The sequence below is a fragment of the Orbicella faveolata genome, unplaced genomic scaffold (assembly GCF_042242905.1).
Source record: "Orbicella faveolata isolate gen_17 unplaced genomic scaffold, um_ofav_v1 contig_1, whole genome shotgun sequence".
NCBI lineage: Eukaryota > Metazoa > Cnidaria > Anthozoa > Scleractinia > Merulinidae > Orbicella > Orbicella faveolata.
This window is the reverse complement of record NW_028301536.1, coordinates 16,034,917-16,055,937: the sequence shown is the minus strand read 5'-3', so window position 1 is coordinate 16,055,937 and position 21,021 is coordinate 16,034,917. Positions and strand designations below refer to the sequence as shown.

Here is a 21,021-nt window from a genome sequence, read left to right as displayed (position 1 = left end):
AGGCCAAAACTGGTACAATTGAATTTTACAAATCCAGCGATGTTTTCCTTCCGAGGTGCTCCAACCGCGAGAGAACTGCGGTGAAGGAAGGCTAGACCCTGATTAAAAACGCAAATCAACCAATCACATGCCTCGGTTGTGTGTGGGGCCATGACAGCCATATTACTGTGGGTGGTTTCCTACAATCCATTTTATTTCCTATGATTTGACGCAAGTTATGGAACTAGAGAATATTGTGGCAAACACTGTTTATTTAAAAGCTAGAGAAAGTGAGTATCGTGTCAGGTTTTCTGAGAAAATGGCGCTCTCTGCTGCGACCGAAAGCTTGTGCGTTGTGGTCGTTCCTTCCTCGACAAGCTCGCGAACTCGAACAGTAGTGTCACCAAGGGACTCTGTCTATGGGTTTGTTTGAACTTATTCCTCTCTCTTGCAGGTAAAACTAAAGGCAGGAGTAAGAAATGGAAAGAGCTGCTGAAATTTCCGCATCATACGATATCTGCGCATCTCAAGAACGACAGTAAGCTTGCTCAACGTATGACCTTGTGATGGTAGAATGCAGATTTTCTTTCGTAGCTGTTCGCTTGCCGATAACTTGAACATTCGAACTTAAACCGCGTTCAAATTCACCCCGGTGACTTTTAGTGTGTTTTTTTCCTGCAGTTCTCCTGACGTATGACAGAATTTGCGAAAAAGAACCCATTGGTAGGGAGCTGTTTCGACTGTTTTGCGTGAGCAATGCTCAACTACAGCAAGCAATCGACTTCCTCGATGAAGTGGTAAGTGTAAAATCTCACCTCTTGATTATATACCTCGCTTGTATGGACAGCCTTGCGTAATTCGCGGACACTCTCAATTATCCTACGGAAGCTTCGATAAACGAATCATTGTTGTACTCTCTTGTTCCTAAATTAGGACGCATTCGACAAAGCAGAGGCAGCGAAAAAACCTGAGCTGGCACGCGAGGTGGTTCGCAAGCATCTTCTTCAGCATTCCCCGGTAAGCCAACGTGGGTTACTAAGGACAATTTCTCCTCTCTTATTTATTCGGGCAAATTTGTTCCCCATCCCAGCCTATTCCAATCATTAACGGTGCCAAAAGCGATCACGAAAGTACATGTAAAATTGTTAACGTTCAGGTCGGATGTCTGGTACACTTACAAGCCTGCATTTTCGAAGGCACTCGATAAAAATTTATTGCATCTTTGATCGCCGAATTGAATTACCCATTGAAAGGCAAAAGCAGATGAGTAGAATTCCAAGATGACTTACAGTACCTCTCGTGTTATAATATAGAAAATTATTTATAATTAAGGTCACACTATAGTCGTTGAAACGTTGTTTTTGATAGCATTTGGAATGGGGTCTTCGTCTGGATTCTTTGGTCTTCTAAATGTACACACAACTTCATGATGATTTCATTTATAAATATTGAAATCTCTGTGGCATGACAGTTCCCTTTCTACTCCTGTCCGTTCTCATTTGATTACATTTCTCTACACCCAACTGCTTCTTTAAAAGTCGTAAAATCTCAGTCGATTTAATGATAATCGTAATGAGCCGAGAGCGATTTGTATTCCGTTAATATGCAGCGCGCTTACCTGCGTGGCATTTCACTTCGCTTTTATGTTTGTTTTTTTGAATAGAAGATTTCCTTTTCTTTATATGTACCTGATTTCGGTCAACACGATATGCAGGTCTTGCAAATGCCTTTGAAACCATACGGTAGTGATCTCGGAGCGGCCCAATACATCTTTGTTATGAAATAAGGTTCGCCTTCATGTGTAAGAGATCAAGTGGTCAACTAAGTTACGAGTGTTTCCTCTATGGCTAGGCGTATCTTGTGATCGTTCGCTTTGCTTCCTTTCTAGATCCAACGTATACTTATTTACAAGAAGATATAACAAGTAGTTTTTTTCTTGAGAGGATCCAGCTAATTACAAGGTCTTGGGAAAACTAATCTTTTGAATATTTATAATTCGGTCAGCATGCGAAGAATAAAAGTGACGAATTTAACATTGCAGCTGCAGCTACTTTGTTAAAAGATTGCATGTTTATGGGTCAGTCCAGGTAAACAGACAAATTGTTATAGGGACAATTAATCGCGAGAACTACAACAGGTTGACCCTTATCAATATAAAAATGTTTTGAATGGGAATTCTGCAACAATCTGTAACATATCTACAGTTGATCTGAGAACATCTTTTCTTCTTTGTCACAAAATGAAAATGCAATGTGAATTGGACTGACACTTGCATAATTATATTTCATAAGATGTAATTACACTCGGAGGGTGAAATTAAGTGGCAAATTGATGGAAGTCATTTTGGGGCAATATTATCAAGTTTTAAATACATTGTACCATTCGTTGTAGAATCCAGTTGTAAGCAATATAAGTTAAAGCAGTTTGTACTAAAAAGTTATCCCTTATTATATGCAAGCAACATTTTCTTAAAATGGTGTTTATATAAGCTGTGAAACTGTGGTTGTCATAAAACAAAGAGATCTTGTTTAAGAAACTGCTGACAATGATTCAGACTGTAAGAAGGTGAAGTTAAAAATATACAGGATTTTGATCCATAGAGGATGGCTATCAAACTTATATATTGTTTATGTTAATTATTCTCACAATAAAGGTAAACTTTGTCACATTGCCAGCTGGTTGGCTTATTATTGAGACTCCAGCTTTAGGAACCAGCTGGTTTGTGCTGGCAATGGGATGAGTATACCTGGTTACCATAATGGTTGTTTAATCTTTTGGTTCTCATATTGAAAAGGTTAAAAAATAATGATGTGTAGTTTCTTAAGATTCTTGTTCAGATGAAAAGAGTGACCTGTGAATGCAACATTCCTAGGACTCCTGAAGGCCCTTGTGAATAGTGCATCATTACCCTTGTGAATAGTACACGCTTCTATGAGCAAAAATTGATGTTTAGTTGGAGTGGGTGTACCAGCTGCTTTTGAGATTTTTGAAGAAAAAAAATTAACATTATTTTCAAGAGGTGGTAGCCTAAGACCATGAACAATAATCCTGTCAGTATATGTTGGACTAGATATATTTGATCAATTCAGCTGAAGATATATACAGGAAGTTAAGCATAGCCAACACAGCTTTGAATTTGACTTGACAATGTATTCACTTTCCTCCACCAGTCAACTTCTTCTTCTTTCCTCTATACCTGAAGAAGGCTGGTAGCAGCTTGCAGAAATATTGCATTAAATCGAGTTAAATTCTGCATTGTGTCAACGTTAATTTAACATTTCATTTCATTACCTCTCCAAGTGAGGTAGTCAACCATACTAGCACTCCTAAGATAAGCTACAAGAGGGGGACGTAAGGGGGGGGGGGGGGGGGTCCGAAAACCGCAAAACTGCATAAATAAACGTAAAAAACAGCAATACCGCATGGAAATTTTCCAAAATATTGAAACAGCAATTCGACTGAATCAACCTTAAATTTCACTTAAAATCTTTCCAAGAAGAATTTTGAATAACCTGAAGACAACGTAGTCAGCCTCATGAAGTGTTCAGTAAAGCAAACGATTGCTGACGTGTATAACTCTCCAGATGCGAGTTCTTGCTCCCAGAAGAAACGTCGCTGAGCTCCCAATCTCTCCTTTAAGTAACTTCGTCTCTTCCCGACCATCCTCATAACCACTTCCTCTTGCTCGGCCAACATTGTCCTCCATGAGGCCATGGCAAATACTGTAGGAAATCTGAGCGAAAGATTCCCAGCCCGGAAAGTCAACAAGTCAACATATCATTGGATTAAATAGTTAATCATACCAATTATTAACTGGAAAAAGCGGAAATTACAAACAGCAAAGCTTGCTTGCACAACAATGGTCCCTTGCAAAACATAAACAAGGGATCAAAAGTCATCAGAAGTGTCAGGATCCGAGTAATAACTGTTATTATTATACATTGAACTCACTATCTCTTTTCTGATTGGCCGAAAGTGTACAGTGAATTTTCGAAATCAGCGCATGTGACATCATTTCTGCAGATTATACAATAATTATGTCAAGGACACTCAAGGTCATGGGTAATCATGTCAAGTTCGCGCGCTTTGTGTTGCTTGCTGTCAGTAAAGAAGCAAAAACAAGACTTCCGTTTCTTTCATTCAATGTATAATAAAACAATAATACCGAGACCTTGATTATTCTAGATATCACAAAAACCGAATCTAATAATTATTATTAGATTCAGTTTTTGTGATATCCAGAATAATCAAGGTCTCGGTAAGGGTTACCAGCCTCAGCCTTTGGCTGATAACCCCTACCTCGACCTTGATTATTCTGGATATCACAAAAACCTCATCCAATAATTGTTTATAACTGGAAAGCGCAGACGGCTGCAGTCTCTTTTTACCGCTTACTGCGATCCAAAATTTATGAAAACCGCACACCGCTAAGTCTTATAAAACCGCAATACCGCAGGTTAAAATAAGGATTTCCGTAAAACCGCATTAAAAATAACACAAAACTGCATCACCGCAAACCCTTACACCCCCCTCCTACAACATATGCAGACCACTTGGTCAAAGTAAGACTCTCAATTTAAGATGAAAGATGTAAGTGTATGCTTCTTTTTTTTTCCTATTTCTAGCACTCTGAGCCCACAACACAGCTTAGAGTGGCTGGTGTTATGGATGACACAGCAGAAAAGACAATAAATGCAGTGTCCAAATCAGCTGATGAAGAGTTTTCTATGGAAATTTTTAAGGATGCTGTCAGGTATTTGGAATAAATTGAAATAAATGTTAGGGCCTTGACTGGGGCTGTGATAAAGTTTTGAGTCACCTTTGCCTTCATTTTCACACCCGTAACAAACTTGTTAAGAGCCACATCATCTTAAAGTGCCTATGAAGTAAACAATAATTGCTACTTATTTGAAAGGCTTTGCAAAGTAAAGAAGAATGGCATTTACCTTTATGGAATATCTTTTTTCGTTCTAGAGATATTTACATTTTTGTACTATGCAAATGAGGAAAGTGATGATGCCATAAATCATTTCACTTGAACAGTAGAACACCGAATCAAGAATATCTCTAGAAATATTAGAGCAGTGTTCTTCAAAGTTGGCACCAGAAACATTCATCACAAAAGAAACAGAATGACACCTTCTGTGTTGTTGCCATAGCAACACTTCTGGCTCCAGTCTCTCTCTGTGAAAAACCAAATATACCCATTTGCAACCCTTTGAGAAGGGACAGAGGGTCTTGCTCGGAACACACATGGTTCCGATATTGTCTTAACTCTCCCCATCAGATTGTTGGGAGTGGATGATCCTTGTTAAGATAAAATCTGGGAATTTTAGTTTTAATTAAAACAGGACCAGCGGTATAACTGTTGTCATGGCGACGGCGCGATGGGTGTCATTTTGTTTCTTTTGTGATGTCCATTTCTGGTGCCAAGTTTAAAGAACACTGCTCTAATATTTTTAGAGATATTATGGATGTGTTGGTGCTAAGTTATGCTCTTTCAGACCATCTACCAACTTTTGCGGTGCGGAAATATTTTAAACAATCAAAACAAGACAAGCAAGAGCACAAAGCAATTAAGTACCGAAACATAAAAGGCATTGATGACAAAGCATTCATATCTACTCTTGCCAACTCCCCTTGGGACACCGCCTTTGTGTTTGATGATGTAAATGACTCTCTGGCCGCTTGGGAAGATATATTTTCACAGGCAGTTGATCTACACACACCTATCGTGCACAAATGGGTTCGCAAAGTTAGGCAGCCGCAATGGTTAACGAGGGACATTTTAGATCAGCTGTCAAAAAGAGACACCCTTCTGAGAAAAGCTAGGGCATGTAACACCACTGACGCATGGGCAAGGTATCGCGGCACGCGAAATCAGGCCACCGATATGATTACAAGAGCAAAGCGTAACTACTTCCGGTGCTGTCTAAAATCATCAAACGTCATGTGCATGACCATTTGTCTGAATATCTAAATGTTCACGACCTCATCTATAAGAACCAGTCTCGAATCAGAAAGCAGTACAGCATGGAGATGGCGCTTGCTTATATAGTTGATACTCTGCTCTTCAATCTAGACAAAAACCATATTAATGGTATGGTTCTAGTAGACTATAAGAAGGCTTTTGACATGGTGGATCATGGGACTTTGCTTTGCAAGCTTGAAGCCTACAAACTAGATAGGAACGCTTTACTTTGGTTCGAGTCATACCTGACCGATCGAACTCAGTTGGTATCATTCAAAGTAGAAACGTCTACCGTGAGGAGTATCACAGCGGGTGTGCCACAGGGTTCCATATTGGGTCCCTTACTTTTTTTGCTGTTTATCAATGACTTACCTTTACATGTCCACACACAGTTGGACATGTTTGCCGATGACACCACCCTCCCCACTTCTTCCGATTGTGCTAATGTTGAAGAACTTAAGAACACACTCTCCAGTGAGGTCTCCAATGTCAATGAGTGGGCAACTAACAACAAACTACCACTTAATTGTTCCAGGACAAAGACAATGCTAATTGATGGACTGTGCTTACGGAAACGTTTGAGTAATGAAGGTCGAAAGCTTGAGATAGAGCTCGAAAGAAGCACATTAGAGCAGGTTGAGAATGTTAAACTGCTAGGCCTTGAACTTGATGAAGAACTCGGTTTCGATATTCATATTGACTCTTTATGTAAGAAGATATTGAAGCGTATCAGTATACTCAACAGAATCAAGACTTATCTTCCAAGAGCAGACCGTATACTTTATTACAGTTCATTAATTAAGCCATTGATGTTATATTGCAGCGTAACATGGACAAGCTGCTGCAGCCACAACAACATAAGTAAGATATTCAGGCTGCAAAAACGTGCTCGTATTATCCTTGATGCCCAACAACGCCATAGCACTGTGGATCTAGTTAATACCTTAGGATAGGTACCATATTACATCGAGACTGATATAAAAAGATGTACAATAGCTCATAAAAGGATTATGGGTGCTTGCCCGTTATACATAAACGATTTATTAAGACTAAATAACCAGCACAATAGGAATACATGGGGGACTAATTTTACCATTTTACTGATAAGATTTAATAGAGCGAAAGAGGGAGGTCACACGTTTTCTGCAACGACTATTAAATGTTGGAATCACCTCCCCCTTAAGCTGCGCGCCTCTTCATCTGTAAATATCCTTAAGAATGCTTTGTACAAACATTTTAAATTAAGTCAGCTCAAGAATAAGATTTTTACTCCTTTTTTAAATAATTTTTAGATTGCGATATTTTAGTGATAATCTTTGATTATTGTTTATAGTAGATTTTTAACTTTTAGTACATTTAAGAGGGCCACAAATTTATTAGTTGATAAACTATTACGTGTCACCCTCAATAAATAAAGTTTTGATTTGGTTTGATTTGATTTGATATTCTTGATTGAGTGTTGAACTGTTTTTGTGGAACCACCTATGACGTCATCACTCAAAATACAAAAACATGAATATCTCTAAACCGCAAAAAGGTATTCCAAAAAGGAAAACGCCATTTTTCTTTACTCTGAAAAACCTTTCAAATCAGCAGTGATTATTTTTTACTTCATAGGCACTTTCAAATGGAAAATCTGACCAAGTGATGGAAAATTGGCATTTTCTTTTATTACGTCAAAAAGACACTTTTGGTAAACTATTTTCAGAAATATACGGTAAAAGTTCCAGCAAGTTCACTTATTTGTGAAAATCTAGGAAAGTTTGATACCGCTTGAAATCAACCAAGGTGGCCGATGGAATTTATGCAAAATTGTGCATTTTCAACAGGCCAGTACAGGAAGAAGGAAATTTGCCTTGATTTCCTTGGTTATCTCTTGTTATTAGTTCTCTCTATATATATTTAGAGGTAGTGGCTCTTAAGTAGAACTTTGTGGGTAAATTGTATAGGGCAATAACACCCATAACATGAAGGCTCCATGGAGCACCCTCAGCCATAACAGGCGTTACATGTTATAGTTCTTAATGACAGCCCTGCTTGACTAAAAGTGGGTAGCTCTTAGATACATGGAGCCATTAAGAAAAAATAGCTTTAAGTCCATTGGATCGTAATGAAGCAAGAATCTGAGAACACTGGTTTACATGTAATCCATTCCATAAAATTAAACAAAGCAACTATGTCTAATCCAACCTCTCAATTTTTCTTCCAGGGAAGTCAAAGATTTCTTGGGTGGAAAGCCTTTTGAAGATTACCAACAAAGTATGTACTTCTCCAGGTATCTTCAGTGGAAGTGGCTTGAAAGGTACTTACAGTAATTTCCTTTTTTTGCAACATTTTATAGTAATGTGCTAATATAATACATGTATATTATTTTAATTTAGTTGGTGTTCCATGTTAATATATGAAAGACCATATAGTTGACATTGTTATAGTTTAATTATAAATTTTATATTTACCTTGAACTGTATAATTCTATTTTTCTATTTCTTAGGAACTGTGATTAATATGATAATTTTAATTGTCATTTATTATTATAAAAATTACTACTACTATGGTAACTTACAAAAAGAATGTGGCGCTCAAAACTTTTTCCACTTGATTGATTGTGCATGCGGAACTGACCCATTAAGTCACATTGCAGCTTAGGTCTACTGTTCATGCAAATAAATTAGTATGAATCCATATTCCTTCATCTATAATTGTTCAAAGTTAATAGAGGGGATTGGTTATGAAATCCAACAAAGTTCTTTGTTGTATGTTTTTGTTCGCTTTTTTGGCCTTGACCGTGCACAAAACACAATAGTTGTTTACTTTTGACCAAAGAACTAACCAATAGAAACGTTTTGGTTACATAATTCATGCATAGTAAATGAGTGCAAAACAAAAGATTGTGCACGGTCATGAACCTTCCAACATGAATCTTGGCATCTTTGTTTGCTCCTTTGATGTTCGCCAGGATTCATAACCATTCCCCCTATTAATTATGAACTGATATTCATGAGATTTTCATATTTTTGAAACTTTTATGTCCTTCCTTGCACTATTGGTGTCATATCACCCTATTGATAAGGATGATGATTCAGGGCTCAAAAAAACGGTCGGTCAACGGGCAATGTCCAGGCAGAATGGTGACTTGACCAGCCAAAACCTTCACTTGCCGGCCATGTTGACCGGTCACATCATGTTGAGACAGTCAGATTGTTCATTCTTGAATAAACAATTAAATCCTCATCTGTAAATCTTAGATCTTTAATCTCTTTTTTATTATGACCTCTCACACAAAAACATACACCAATGGGTATCTGTTCATCTAAAAATCGTTTGCCTGTTGTTTGTCATGCGTTCAAGATCGATAGGAATGCCATTCGAACGGCTGGGGTTATCCCTTGAGAAAAATGTTTATCCGTTCGAACAATTGCTGCTATCTGTTCAGAAAAAAATTTTCATCTGTTAGGACGGCAGAGGTTTTCAATTCAGAATTCAAAGCTATTCAGCCTTCGAACAGAAGAGGTTTTCCGTACCACAAAGGGAAAGCAGATTCAGCTTTTCATGATGCTTTAGATTTGCCCAACTGTCACACTCTTGTCACAGAACACCTCTCTTTGTTGGGCGTATAATCCAAAGGTATTGCTCTACAGATGTCAAGATATTTGATGTTTCTTTCACTTTCACTGAGCAAAAATCATAGAGCAAGATGCCAGAACAAAAATTTTCCCTCGATTGTCGAGTTGTTTCCAACTCAGACACCTTGGGACTCTGGAACATCAAAACATGTATTTTGCAGTCTGCTTCGTTTCCATCAAGCCATAAATGTAGCATTGAGCACGAACCCAGTATCTAATTTAGAACCAACCGATAAAAGTTGCTTTTACAAAACGGATGAAAATAACTATGTACCAACAAAAAAGATGAAGGCCTTATCAGCTGTATCTGTAAAGTTTATATTTTGTCTGTGAATGAAATACGAGACACTCTCAACTCTTTGCTTAGCATGTGACCAAAATCTACCCACTATCAGTTGTAAAATCTACCGAATTATGGTCGTGCTAAAGATTCCGGAAATTTCAGTCGGAATTCAAATGGAAAGGTCTGTTCCGGTTTCTTCCGACTGGAATATTTGGGATCACCTCTGGAGGTGGTCCACTTATTTCTGTTGGAATATTCTGACCGATTCGCCGTTCCATTTTTGACAAACCAGTTCTTTGCCCTTATTAGGGAATTCGGAAAAGGAATAAAAAATGATAAGAGCCATTCCCATTGGCTGGTCTGGTTTAATCGGAAAACGTCGTACCATTTTTGTTGGGTATTCCCATTGATCTCTGACCAGTTGGTTTGGCATAGTGGAAAGCACCCTCTCTCTAATATGACTACAATAGAGTTTAGATTTTTTATGGCTTACACTTTAGAACTTAATTTTAGTCACATTATTAAGAAACTTCCAACACTTGTTGTGTAACTGTAGCCGTATTCGTAGTAACACGATGATTTGTTGTGCATCTGCATGGGTGAGAATCGAGGAAACAAACTCCTTCTTTGGCTATATTTGTTTACCCAGTTATTTCTGAAGCCCAAAAATAAGATCTGCTGATGCAAGTTTGGTTTCATTTACGTTTTGATGGACATAAATACTTTGTAGAACATCAAGACAACAGCTCATGGAATTCAATTTGCAATATACTGATAAAAAAATTCAAAGTTTCATCAAATATGCATCCGTTTAATACTTTTTCTTTGGGAGATACCAAGAATTCCACTGGCACCATGCCACTTCATTGAGCTGCTGAGCCCTGCCGAGGCTATCTTCAGTTTGAGTTTTAAGCTTCTCTTTGTATTAAATTTTTAAACGGTCTAGCAATGACTGGAACAAACAAGTTATATTCGTGGGTTTAATTAGGCCAACATTACTCTTTTATTCAATATCTTGACCGGTCAGAAAGGAGACGTGACCGAGCTAAAATTACTTTGGCCAGTCAACATGACCAGCCACGGTACGAAAGTTATTTTGAGCCCTGATGATTAATCTTTGGTACAGTTTGGTAATGGTTGTTAATAGGCTAATAGAATCAATTACTAGCCCGCTTTTCAGACACCCACTTAAAACAGAGAAATTTGTTTGTCCTGATGAAAACCTCATACATTTTCTTTCACATTAACATGCTTAATACATATACCAGTTAATATGGACAATGGGCACTTTTCTGTGACTGAAGTAAAATGCTGTCATTCAAAGTTACCCTCGCTTTACGGACACAGAATATCTGCACACTGTAGAGTTTCTTTTTCCTCAATTCTGTGCCAATTGTACCCTGTTAGAAACTGAAAGCTTCAGTACCTGCAATCTTGGACAAAATAAACGGAACATCTGGACCACCCCTCCCCCCTCCATTTCAGTGATGCCAAAGTGGTGCGCTTTTGCTCCTTCACGCCTTCATCATTGCTTTTGGGGGGGGGGGGGGGGGAAGGGGGATAATTGTTCCGTTTTATTCTGTCCAAGATTGTAGATTATTACAATTTTATTAATTAAATTAACAGACAAAAATTACCATGTTGTTGCAATTTAACCTGACAAGAGAACTTTAATTTTAGTGACATTTACTCTGGTATATTTTAATATCTATGCTTCTCAAAATTATATGAAGAAAATTATACACTTTATTACTGGTCCTGAGGAAGACAGGTAGTTTTATTTTCCCAAGAATTGTGATGTTGGGGGAAACATGGAGATTCAACAGAAAACAAATTAAACTGTTTCCGAAGGGACTTAAGTGTTTTGTTAGATATATAGCTGGAGTTTTGTGTAAAGTAGTGGGACACAAAGAAGTCAAAGTAGCCTCTGGTTAGTGGGAGAGCAGGCAGCAATTGTGTGATTGTTGCCCACTTGGCGATATTTAGATTGAGCCATTGCCTCATGACCATAAATCTACCAATAACAGCATGCATTAGATTCAACTGAACTCCAGCTATGCATTTACAAAAATTGTTTTCTGGTGCAATTTTTGGTTGATGAGTGCATTTTTTTTATATATCTTAAACTATATATTGTTTTCAAGTTTTTGTAAAGATAAAAGTTTTTAAAATCCCAGAACAATGTTGATCTACTTGACCAGAATATGTATGATTTATGTTAATCATGTAAGATCTTAGATGGCTTGGATCATAAAGGAATACTAGGAAGGTTGTACAAGAAGTATTAAAGAATTTGTAGAATAATCATATAAAATCGATCCTGTAGTGTAAATTCTAAACCTGAGCTGTGTTATTTTCTCACAGACAGCCTGTCACAAAGAAGACATTCCGTCACTACAGAGTGTTAGGGAAAGGTGGATTTGGAGAGGTAAATGACATTTTGTTGTAAAGAGCAAACACAGATTAATAAACTTGCTCTCTTCTGAAAATCTGATGAGACTGTTTTTGGATTATTTTGATTGCAGGTCTGTGCATGTCAAAGCAAGATCAGTGGGAAAATGTATGCAATGAAAAAGCTAGAGAAGAAGCGGATAAAGAGAAGGAAAGGAGAGGCCATGGCATTAAATGAGAAACAGCTCTTAGAAAAAATTGACAGCAGATTTGTGGTTGGTAGTTCTGACTATTTTTTATTAAGGTTTTGATGAACATTTTGAAATAATTTACATGCAGTCCATAATTTATTGTTTATTTATTTTTTTTTTTTTTTGTTACACATCAACATGAAGTCAGTTGTTCTTGCTGCTTGCATTCATCTTGGTAGCTTTTAGCAAATTTCTTCTGGCATCATTGTTCCACTAGTTCCAAGCTGATTGAATATTGCATGAGCTCATTGCAAACTAAAATGACTTTTTTTATGCATGCTTAAGAAGTAAGTACACTGAATACGTGCGGATTTAATATGTTGAATATTTGTAGAGTTTTAATTGGCTCTTACTTTCCATCTATCAGAGGACAGACTCAGATGGCATCATTAGCATCTTTGTTGTTGTTGTTATTGTTTTAATTATATAAAACAAGTAGATTCCATGTTGCTATGCATCTGTACAGTGATACAACGATGTAGCTAGATCACAGATGACATGTGGCAAGAACATCAGTGGCACACTCAGCTGATGGCTCACATGCCACTGTTTTGTTCTTACCTCATTTTGACATTGTCTGTGATCTGTTGCTGAACAGACATACAGCAACATGGAATCTATTTGTTACACTGATAGCTTAAAACTAATGCCAGGTCCTATAATGCTGAGATTAACTGAACACCCAGAATTTATAAAAAAAACTAACAAAATATATGGTACAGTGTACATGGTTGTACTATTGCATAACCCATTTTTTGTTATCATTTTGTGCAACTATTTAAAGTTGTATATAGACATGTGCAACATACTGTGTGACTGGTGTTTCTAATCATTACATTTTCTTGCCTTATGAAGGTCAGTCTAGCATACGCTTATGAAACCAAAGATGCCCTCTGTATGGTTTTAACTCTAATGAATGGTGGAGATCTTAAGTTCCATGTCCACAACATGGGAAATCCTGGTTTTGAAGAAGAAAGAGCTGTATTTTATGCTGCAGAAGTCATGTTAGGATTAATTCATTTACATTCAAAGAGAATAGTCTACAGGTACATGTATTCACAGATTGCAGAAATGGTGCCAAACATTAGAAGCTTGAGCCTTATATTGATTCCAGAAATCCTTCGCGGAACATAGCACAAGGCTAAGGTTTTCTATTGATATTCAAATTTGGTACCACTCATGCAGTCATTCTATTGCCTTTGAATTCTTAGTGTGCAAAACAGAACACTGTAAGTACATTATGCAGTTGCAAGGATGGTCAAACCTCTCTCCTCAGACACTTAAGACAATTCACATGGTCTGGAGAAACCAGACTAGCTCATTTTCCAGTCACCACCATGTCAAAATGAGTTTTAGTGTGATTAATTTGTATAAAAGTTAATGTGTTTCACCTGCACATTCTTTTCCAAAGAACAGTACATTGTACATTTATCTGCAAATTCATTTTCATCTGAAAATCAAAGTTCAGACAACTCCATGCTACAAACACTCTGTCCTGCCCCTGTGTTGCCCATATTAATTAAGTCACAAAATCAGGCACTTTTGGTGGGAGTCAAAATGTTATCTCGTCCAGTCAAATTATGACCTGACAAATTGTTGCAATATTATTTTGTGTTCACTTGCTGGCTTTGTGTCTTTCCTTGTAGAGATATGAAACCAGAAAATCTCCTTTTAGATGATTATGGTCATGTCAGAATCTCAGATCTTGGTTTAGCTGTTCAAATAAAGAATGGAGAGACAATACGAGGGAGAGTAGGAACAATAGGTTACATGGGTAGGTGATATTGGTTACCGTAAAGGGTGCTATTTAAAACACTCAAAAAATTCAGTGGTTGTTAATCTAAACCAATTTAGAGTTAATCAGTCTTAACAGCACAACAAAACATTCAACATTTCAATTTATTGACATGTCTTGCAGCTCCAGAGGTTGTTAAAAATGAACGCTACACATTTTCGCCAGACTGGTGGGGACTAGGTTGTCTCATATATGAGATGATTCAAGGAAAGGTTGGTAACAATTCTCTGAAATTACTAATAAATCATTTTAAAAAATCTTCAGTTCAGTATTGGTATCAGTCTAAAGTTCACTATTGTGCATGTCATAAATAAGGGCACACTTTGACAATAATTATTATTCCATGCCAGAGCGTGTGTTGGATATGAGATGACAGATAGCCAACAAGGAGTGTAGTGATGAGTTGGTTATACTCATCTCATATCCAACAAGCATGAGTCAAATAATTGTTTTATTAAAAACACCTGCAAAATGTAGAAAATAAAGTAAAACAAATTAGCCGGCTATTTCAGCCAGCTACTTGTCCTTAATAACATCCCTGCTCAACCATGGTAAAATGAACTACCAAATGGCCAGTCTGCCTTCCATCACTTCGCCTTTTGTCAATGTTCAGTTTGCAACACTGCCTTGTTCATATAATTGTCCCAATTGTTGTACATTGAATTCACTTTTTTGATGTTATCGTTTCAGTCTCCATTCAGAGCAAGAAAAGAGAAGGTGAAGAGAGATGAGGTGGAGCGGAGAGTGAAGGAAGATCAGGAGGTGTACTCGGACAAATTCAGTTCATCTGCGAGACTAATATGTAGTCAGGTGTGTTATGTTGAAACTACAGCAAACCCCTATCAAGCAGCCACCCTTGGAGAAACAGGAGGTGGCATGTGCACATGTTACAGTAACCAACTCTTTACCGTGCCCTTTGGAAAAAAATAAGAGGTCATACCTATTGATCAAGAGATGTACGTTGGCAATAGTTACAGAGCTTGAAATAATTGCCATCTGGTCGTATGGGACAAGTAGATTTTCCTGCTGGGCAAGTAACTTTTCATTCGGCCAAGAGCCCAAGCAAGTAGTCTTTCAAATAAATAAAAAAAGTAAACTAAGACTTGCCCAGGACAAGCAAAATTTGAGAGCTGCTTGACCAAAGGGCAAGCTAGAATTCAAGTTTCTTCAAGCCCTGTACTTAATAGGAACTAATGTATTATTCACAAGTTGATGTGTATAATGTTTGTGTTGTGGTTCAAAATTATCCTTGGTACAGTTAATTTTGCTATTTTTCTTTGTTTCATTTATATTAAAATAATTTCTTTACCATACACCAGAACAGAGGAAAATTAAACCACAACATTTGCAATTCACCACAAATCTTGTTTAACTCTATTCATTCTATCCATTTTTTTCCTAGGCTCTTCAAAAGGAAGTAAATAACAGACTAGGTTGCAGCGATGCAGGTGGAGAGGACGTAAAGAAACATATTTTCTTTAGAAATATTAACTGGCCTCAGCTGGAAGCTGGAATGTTCAAACCTCCATTTGTACCTGATGTAAGTTTTTCTTTACTATTCTTATGAAAGGTCTCATGAAACAAAGCACTCTTTCATTAACAAATAATTTTTTTTTTCCAGGATGATTGAAACACCTCCCAGCAATTTTCACAGTTTACTCTGGTATTAATTGTTGTTTTAAAAGAACTAGTAATAAGAACCAGTTATTTTAAGACATAATGGAAACCAAAGTAAAATGAGAAAATTGCTGGGAGGTATTTCAATCCTAGCTAACTCAAAATGTTCCAAAAGTCACTTAGGGCTTAATTCCAGGCACCCCTTCATTTGCTCAAATTGTGAATGACCTTTACTTGTGATGCGACACACAAGACTTTCAGAATATTCCTCCAGCTGATCAGGTCCTGTGCCTTCTTTTGGGCTGCAGCTACTTAATAGAGGTGGCCAGTTAATAGGGGTTTTATTTTCAGTATTCAAACACTGACAACAATTTTGAGACTTTGATAACTGGCCGCTTCACAGAACGGAGGTGGCCACTTAACAAGTGGCAACTTAACAGACTGAGGTTCTTTGTAGAGTCCAGTTCTGTCTATCAGTGCCTACATATATGAGTCATTTTTCCCCATCAGTCTTTGTATCTCTAGTACTGTAAATCTGACCTCCTACCTTCTTAAGTTTGTTTTAATACCATGTGTGTGACGTTTTGATATTTAATCTGCATCTGATGTTTGTTGTTGTTGTTCATTCACAGCCCAGAGCAGTCTACTGCAAAGATGTGTTAGACATTGAACAGTTCTCTTCTGTGAAGGGGGTTCGCTTGGATGAAAGCGATGAAGAATTTTATAGGAAATTTTCAAGTGGATCAGTTTCAATTCCTTGGCAAAGTGAGGTAATTGTGAAAGTTGTGAGGAAATGAAATTTTGGTTCAAATATAGGATTGTACAGGTTCTAGCAGGAATCAAAGTGTATGTGCTCATGCAAGGTAATGTTAAATATGTGATAAAGAAAGACAAATTTAAATTAGTTCTTTGTTTATCTGACTTTCTTCATAGTTTTTCTCAATCTGCCTTAGGTGGTTTAAATGCATTTCTGAATGCGTAATTTAAAATATCCAAGCTAGAATACCCAGTTGGTTTGCAATCCAGTTACTTGACTTACTCCTCTTTGTCCCTCAAGAGGCATGGAGCCTCAACCATAGCTCTCAACTAAATCTGTTTATGTTTGATGGTGTAGTTCCAATTCACTTGTTACTTTGCTTCTCCATGACTGTTCCAGGGCTGTTCATACATGTACATATTAAAACGGATTTAGACAAGAACATCTTCATCCATGCTTGGATGCATGTCATACCTTGCCTTCTGCTCCTTTGGGAGGGGACATCTGTTGAATTACATGTAGCTATAGTTTCAGTTTCTGTCGCCATTAAATCCATCACATGGTAATTGGCCTTTGTGCCTTCACCAGATTTCTGTTAGCTTCAGACTGTGGGTATTGCCTGAGATCCACGACAAGGACGTGGGGTTGGCCTTCTGGATTGCTTCTTTTTGCAGTTCAAGCAGGCGCTATTGAGTCTAACAAGAATGGTAGTAAGTCACCTCAAGTCCAACCACTTAACAGGCCACTGAATGTCCTCTCAGTGACATTGACTGAAATAGTTTATGTATGTACTTTTTGTTGAATCATGTCTGACCGAATTTGAACAATCTCGTTTATTCACAGATGATTGAGATGGAGTGTTTTGCAGAACTCAACGTATTTGGTGAAAATGGTACACCTTCACTTGATCTCGTAGGAGATGTGCCATGGCCAGAACCTCCTAAGAAGCGAGGAATGGCTTGTTGTTCAGGAGAAGTGAGTTGTACTATTTCCAATGATCACTGTAAAATTTCAAAAAATCAGTACATTGGGCAAATCCTGATTGATCAAAATTCTAACTTGGTATCAGGCTTAGGGGCTAAAACTAAGGAAATCAGGGCAGTTAAGGCTGGGTACCAGGCAGATTGACCAGCTATGAGGCCAATTTTGCCTGCCTGGTTTGACCATCTGGAGGAACGTTTTTCTTGTAACAGAGTTCAGTTTTAAAAAGTTTTGCCCGCCTCTGAAAAGCAATTGCCTAAGTCGTGCTGAAAGCATGAATGAAAACCCTGAGAAACTTTTTATTTCTGTCCCTCTACCTTGGTATGATTTCTTTTGATTTGTTCCCTTAATAAGACTCTGAGCCTGTAAATGATGTACTGTATTAGAAACAGCTCACTTTGAGAAGGACTGATTGCCTGGGTTGAGAGTATGATCCAGAAAAGTCCATTTAGGGTTTTCAAAAGGGACAGTAGTGATCACTGAAAATGTTCAAACACAAGTCATGTGAGTTACCTCTTGTCAAGCCTGAAATAACCATTGCATTTAGCAGCCATTCCTGTCATTGTTTTGTTCCGTAACAATTTATTTTGTACCCCATTCAATGTGGCCTCTTAGGTTCCTGACCATCATTCTTTTTCAAATATTGAGTAACATGGCTATTAGACCAGTAGTTTTAATTGTGCAGATAACAAGACTGCAACCACTTGTAACATTGTAGTATTTGCTTTTTCTGTACTGTGTATTGTGGCTTCTGTATGCAATGCTATTGATTTTGATGTCTATTTGACTTTTTTTGACAACTTTGTAATTTTCTCTTCTTTTTTTGTTTTCCACAGGATGATGACCTTTAACAATAAATTTAAAAAAACAGACTTTGTACAAAAAAAAAGGTTATAAAAATATTATTTCTAAATTTACTCAGACAAAATAGTAAAGTGTATTCACTAGCTAGTCGTTTTGATGTACAGAGAAATAATGTGCACCTCCATGGGGGGCTTATAAAGAAACAAAGTTTGAATATTGTAGTGGTGCACAAAACAGTTGTTTTGGTGATTGTGGAAAATGTACTACAGTACAAAGTGGATAATTATTGACTTTTTTAAAACCTTTTTTATCCCTTCTGATTATTGCCCAAGGAATGCCACCACTATTATAATTAGGCTGCAGTCTGCAAAATTCAACCATGGCTCATTGTGGTTACTGAATTTGAATCTGGATTGAAACTTGCCCTTCTAATTTTACAGCTTTTTATAATTATTTATGACATAAATTGGTTTTAATCATCACATTTTGGGGGTTATTCACGACCAAGCAAACACATTCTTCAAAATGGAATAGTTCTCTATCCATCAGGTAAAATTATTGCCTTGTTCAGCTAATGTAGACACCAATAACACTGATTGATGTTAATCGTTGGATAAGGATTTGACATCAGAGATGTTTGCTAGCCATTGTTCTATTTGGCTTGTTTGTGTGGGCGATTACGTGTAAATGATGACAATACCCTGCAAATTGTAGAAGACTTCTATACATTTAGTGTTAAAATGGTAAAAACTGAATAGCTGTGTCCTGTTGTTAAGGAGTTTGTGTCCTCAAAAAACAGCTGTTGCTCAAAATATCCTTCAATTTCATGTTATTCACTAGACTTTGAACAGTCCTCGTCATTTTCCTCAGCTTTAGTGCAGTCTTATAGAAAACTATTTTGAGCCCTGGATCTGAGAGAAAAAAGACTTGCTGCTTGCAGTCTAGTGTTAACAGAGTAGTCAATTTCATAAGGTTGGCCACCTCACAACATTGATTTTAAGGCAAAAAACACAGTGGTGATTACCAATTAATGAGGTGGCTTTACCTTTAGGTGGGATCCTACTGTACTGCTTTAACCCTATATTGTAAGAAACTCATGCTACCTTTTACAACTTGCCAATATCACAGACATTCAGTAATAGTTAATTCAAAGGGGTTTAGCCTCATTCATGTAATTACCATTAGGAAAATACCTTGCAAACAGAGCCACAAACAAACCTGTTTAATGGTCACACACCCAAAAGTGAGAAAATACTCTCATTTCTGTACAGGTGCTTTTCTGAATTGAGGCTCTGCTCGTAAGGCAATAGCATATAAAGCTGCAGGGACTTAGGTGTATAAAATGTAATATGCTAGATAGTGACAACATTATGGGGTAAACATATTGTCCATTGCCATTATTTTCTCTATCAGTAACGGAAGTATTTAAATTAATAGTTATAATTGCACCTAGCTACTTGACTAAAGGGTTAAAGTAGTCATAAGTAAGAATATGCTAAACAGCCACAATGTTGTATAAACATTGGTTTGTTCATGAACAAGCCAAGTCTATTTTACAATGAAATGTGCTAGATAGTGGCCACATTTGCTGTAGAAATTTTGAGCAGTCATTAACTCATGGTTTACTTTGATTTGCTTTGTGAATAGCAATCTTTTTATCACCAAGATAAATTTTTCCTTTGATGTTTCTCAGTGAGTGTGAACTCCGTTGTCTAGACTGCTAAGACCACTTTGTGTTTGGAACATGAACTCAGTGTGTGTTTTCTGCAATAAACTATTCATAACATTGAGTGAGTTTCATCAGCATTCTGCAACAGAACTGCAGTCTAAATTTATTAATCAAGAGGTGTCCAATATAAAATGTACAGTTCAACGAAAAATGTTTTATGTACAGTTTTATTTTTGTAAACTCCAGTTACATGTATGTAGTGTTTATAATTTCCCTGTAGTTGTGTATTTTTGTTGTTCTTGATTAAGTAGTGGTAGCACCCTTTTATAGAGTCTGATTTGCTGTCAGTAACATGTTATATTGTGCTGAACCCTTGCCACACAATAAAATTATCACAAATGAACTCTGATTTATTTTCCGACTCTTTCACTCCCAAAAGCACTTCCATTCAAAGTTGAACAAGCTAAATTTATCTTAAAGAGCACAACATGGAAGTACTGCTTCATTTGAATAGTTGCACATTAGGGGTTCATTCAAAACTTATAACTGCATGGCATTGCCTGGGGGTTAAACTTCGGAGTGAAAGGGTTAATGGCAGTAGAAGTAATAAAATAAATAAACTCTATTGGAACTGAACGTGATGCCTTTCTTTCTTGATTTACTTGCATGGCTTCTTGAACAGGAAACGTGACATGGAACATGTAGTGACTCTTCCAAGGCAACATGTTCACAAACCAACTTCTCTTTCATTGTCTATTTAATTTTCTATAAAAAGTGGCACATGATTCTATAGCCCAGTGGGTTACTGATGTCCTTAACACATTTCAAAGTCATCTGTGATCAATTACTGAACAGATGCATATTAAGCAGACACCATCTATTAAGTGGACACCAGCTTGA

The 21,021-nt window shown here is 37.2% G+C and overlaps 1 protein-coding gene across 2 annotated transcripts; it reads left to right on the top strand.

The window, feature by feature from the left end:
* On the top strand, positions 1-20,757 carry LOC110049275 (G protein-coupled receptor kinase 5-like). Of its 2 annotated transcripts, none has more exons than XM_020755069.2 (16): positions 1-269; positions 434-532; positions 661-776; positions 913-996; positions 4,605-4,732; positions 8,160-8,252; positions 12,221-12,284; positions 12,382-12,522; positions 13,354-13,544; positions 14,145-14,272; positions 14,417-14,505; positions 14,984-15,103; positions 15,696-15,833; positions 16,543-16,680; positions 17,511-17,642; positions 18,485-20,757. In XM_020755069.2, the coding sequence occupies exons 1-16, from the start codon at positions 218-220 to the stop codon at positions 18,497-18,499; spliced, it is 1,728 nt and encodes a 575-aa protein (XP_020610728.2). In that variant the 5' UTR covers positions 1-217; the 3' UTR covers positions 18,500-20,757. The 2 variants fall into 2 exon arrangements, with proteins under 2 accessions (XP_020610728.2, XP_089148274.1); XM_089292148.1 differs by having other exon boundaries at positions 8-269; positions 434-517.
* Positions 20,758-21,021: the final 264 nt, after the last annotated feature.

Bases quoted from the DNA above. Each gene is read 5' to 3' on its own strand.
- LOC110049275 (XM_020755069.2), top strand. From the start codon at position 218: ATGGAACTAGAGAATATTGTGGCAAACACTGTTTATTTAAAAGCTAGA. The intron at 8,253-12,220 runs GTACTTACAGTA...ATTTTCTCACAG, and splicing joins CAGTGGAAGTGGCTTGAAAG to ACAGCCTGTCACAAAGAAGA. The intron at 14,273-14,416 runs GTAGGTGATATT...CATGTCTTGCAG, and splicing joins AGGAACAATAGGTTACATGG to CTCCAGAGGTTGTTAAAAAT.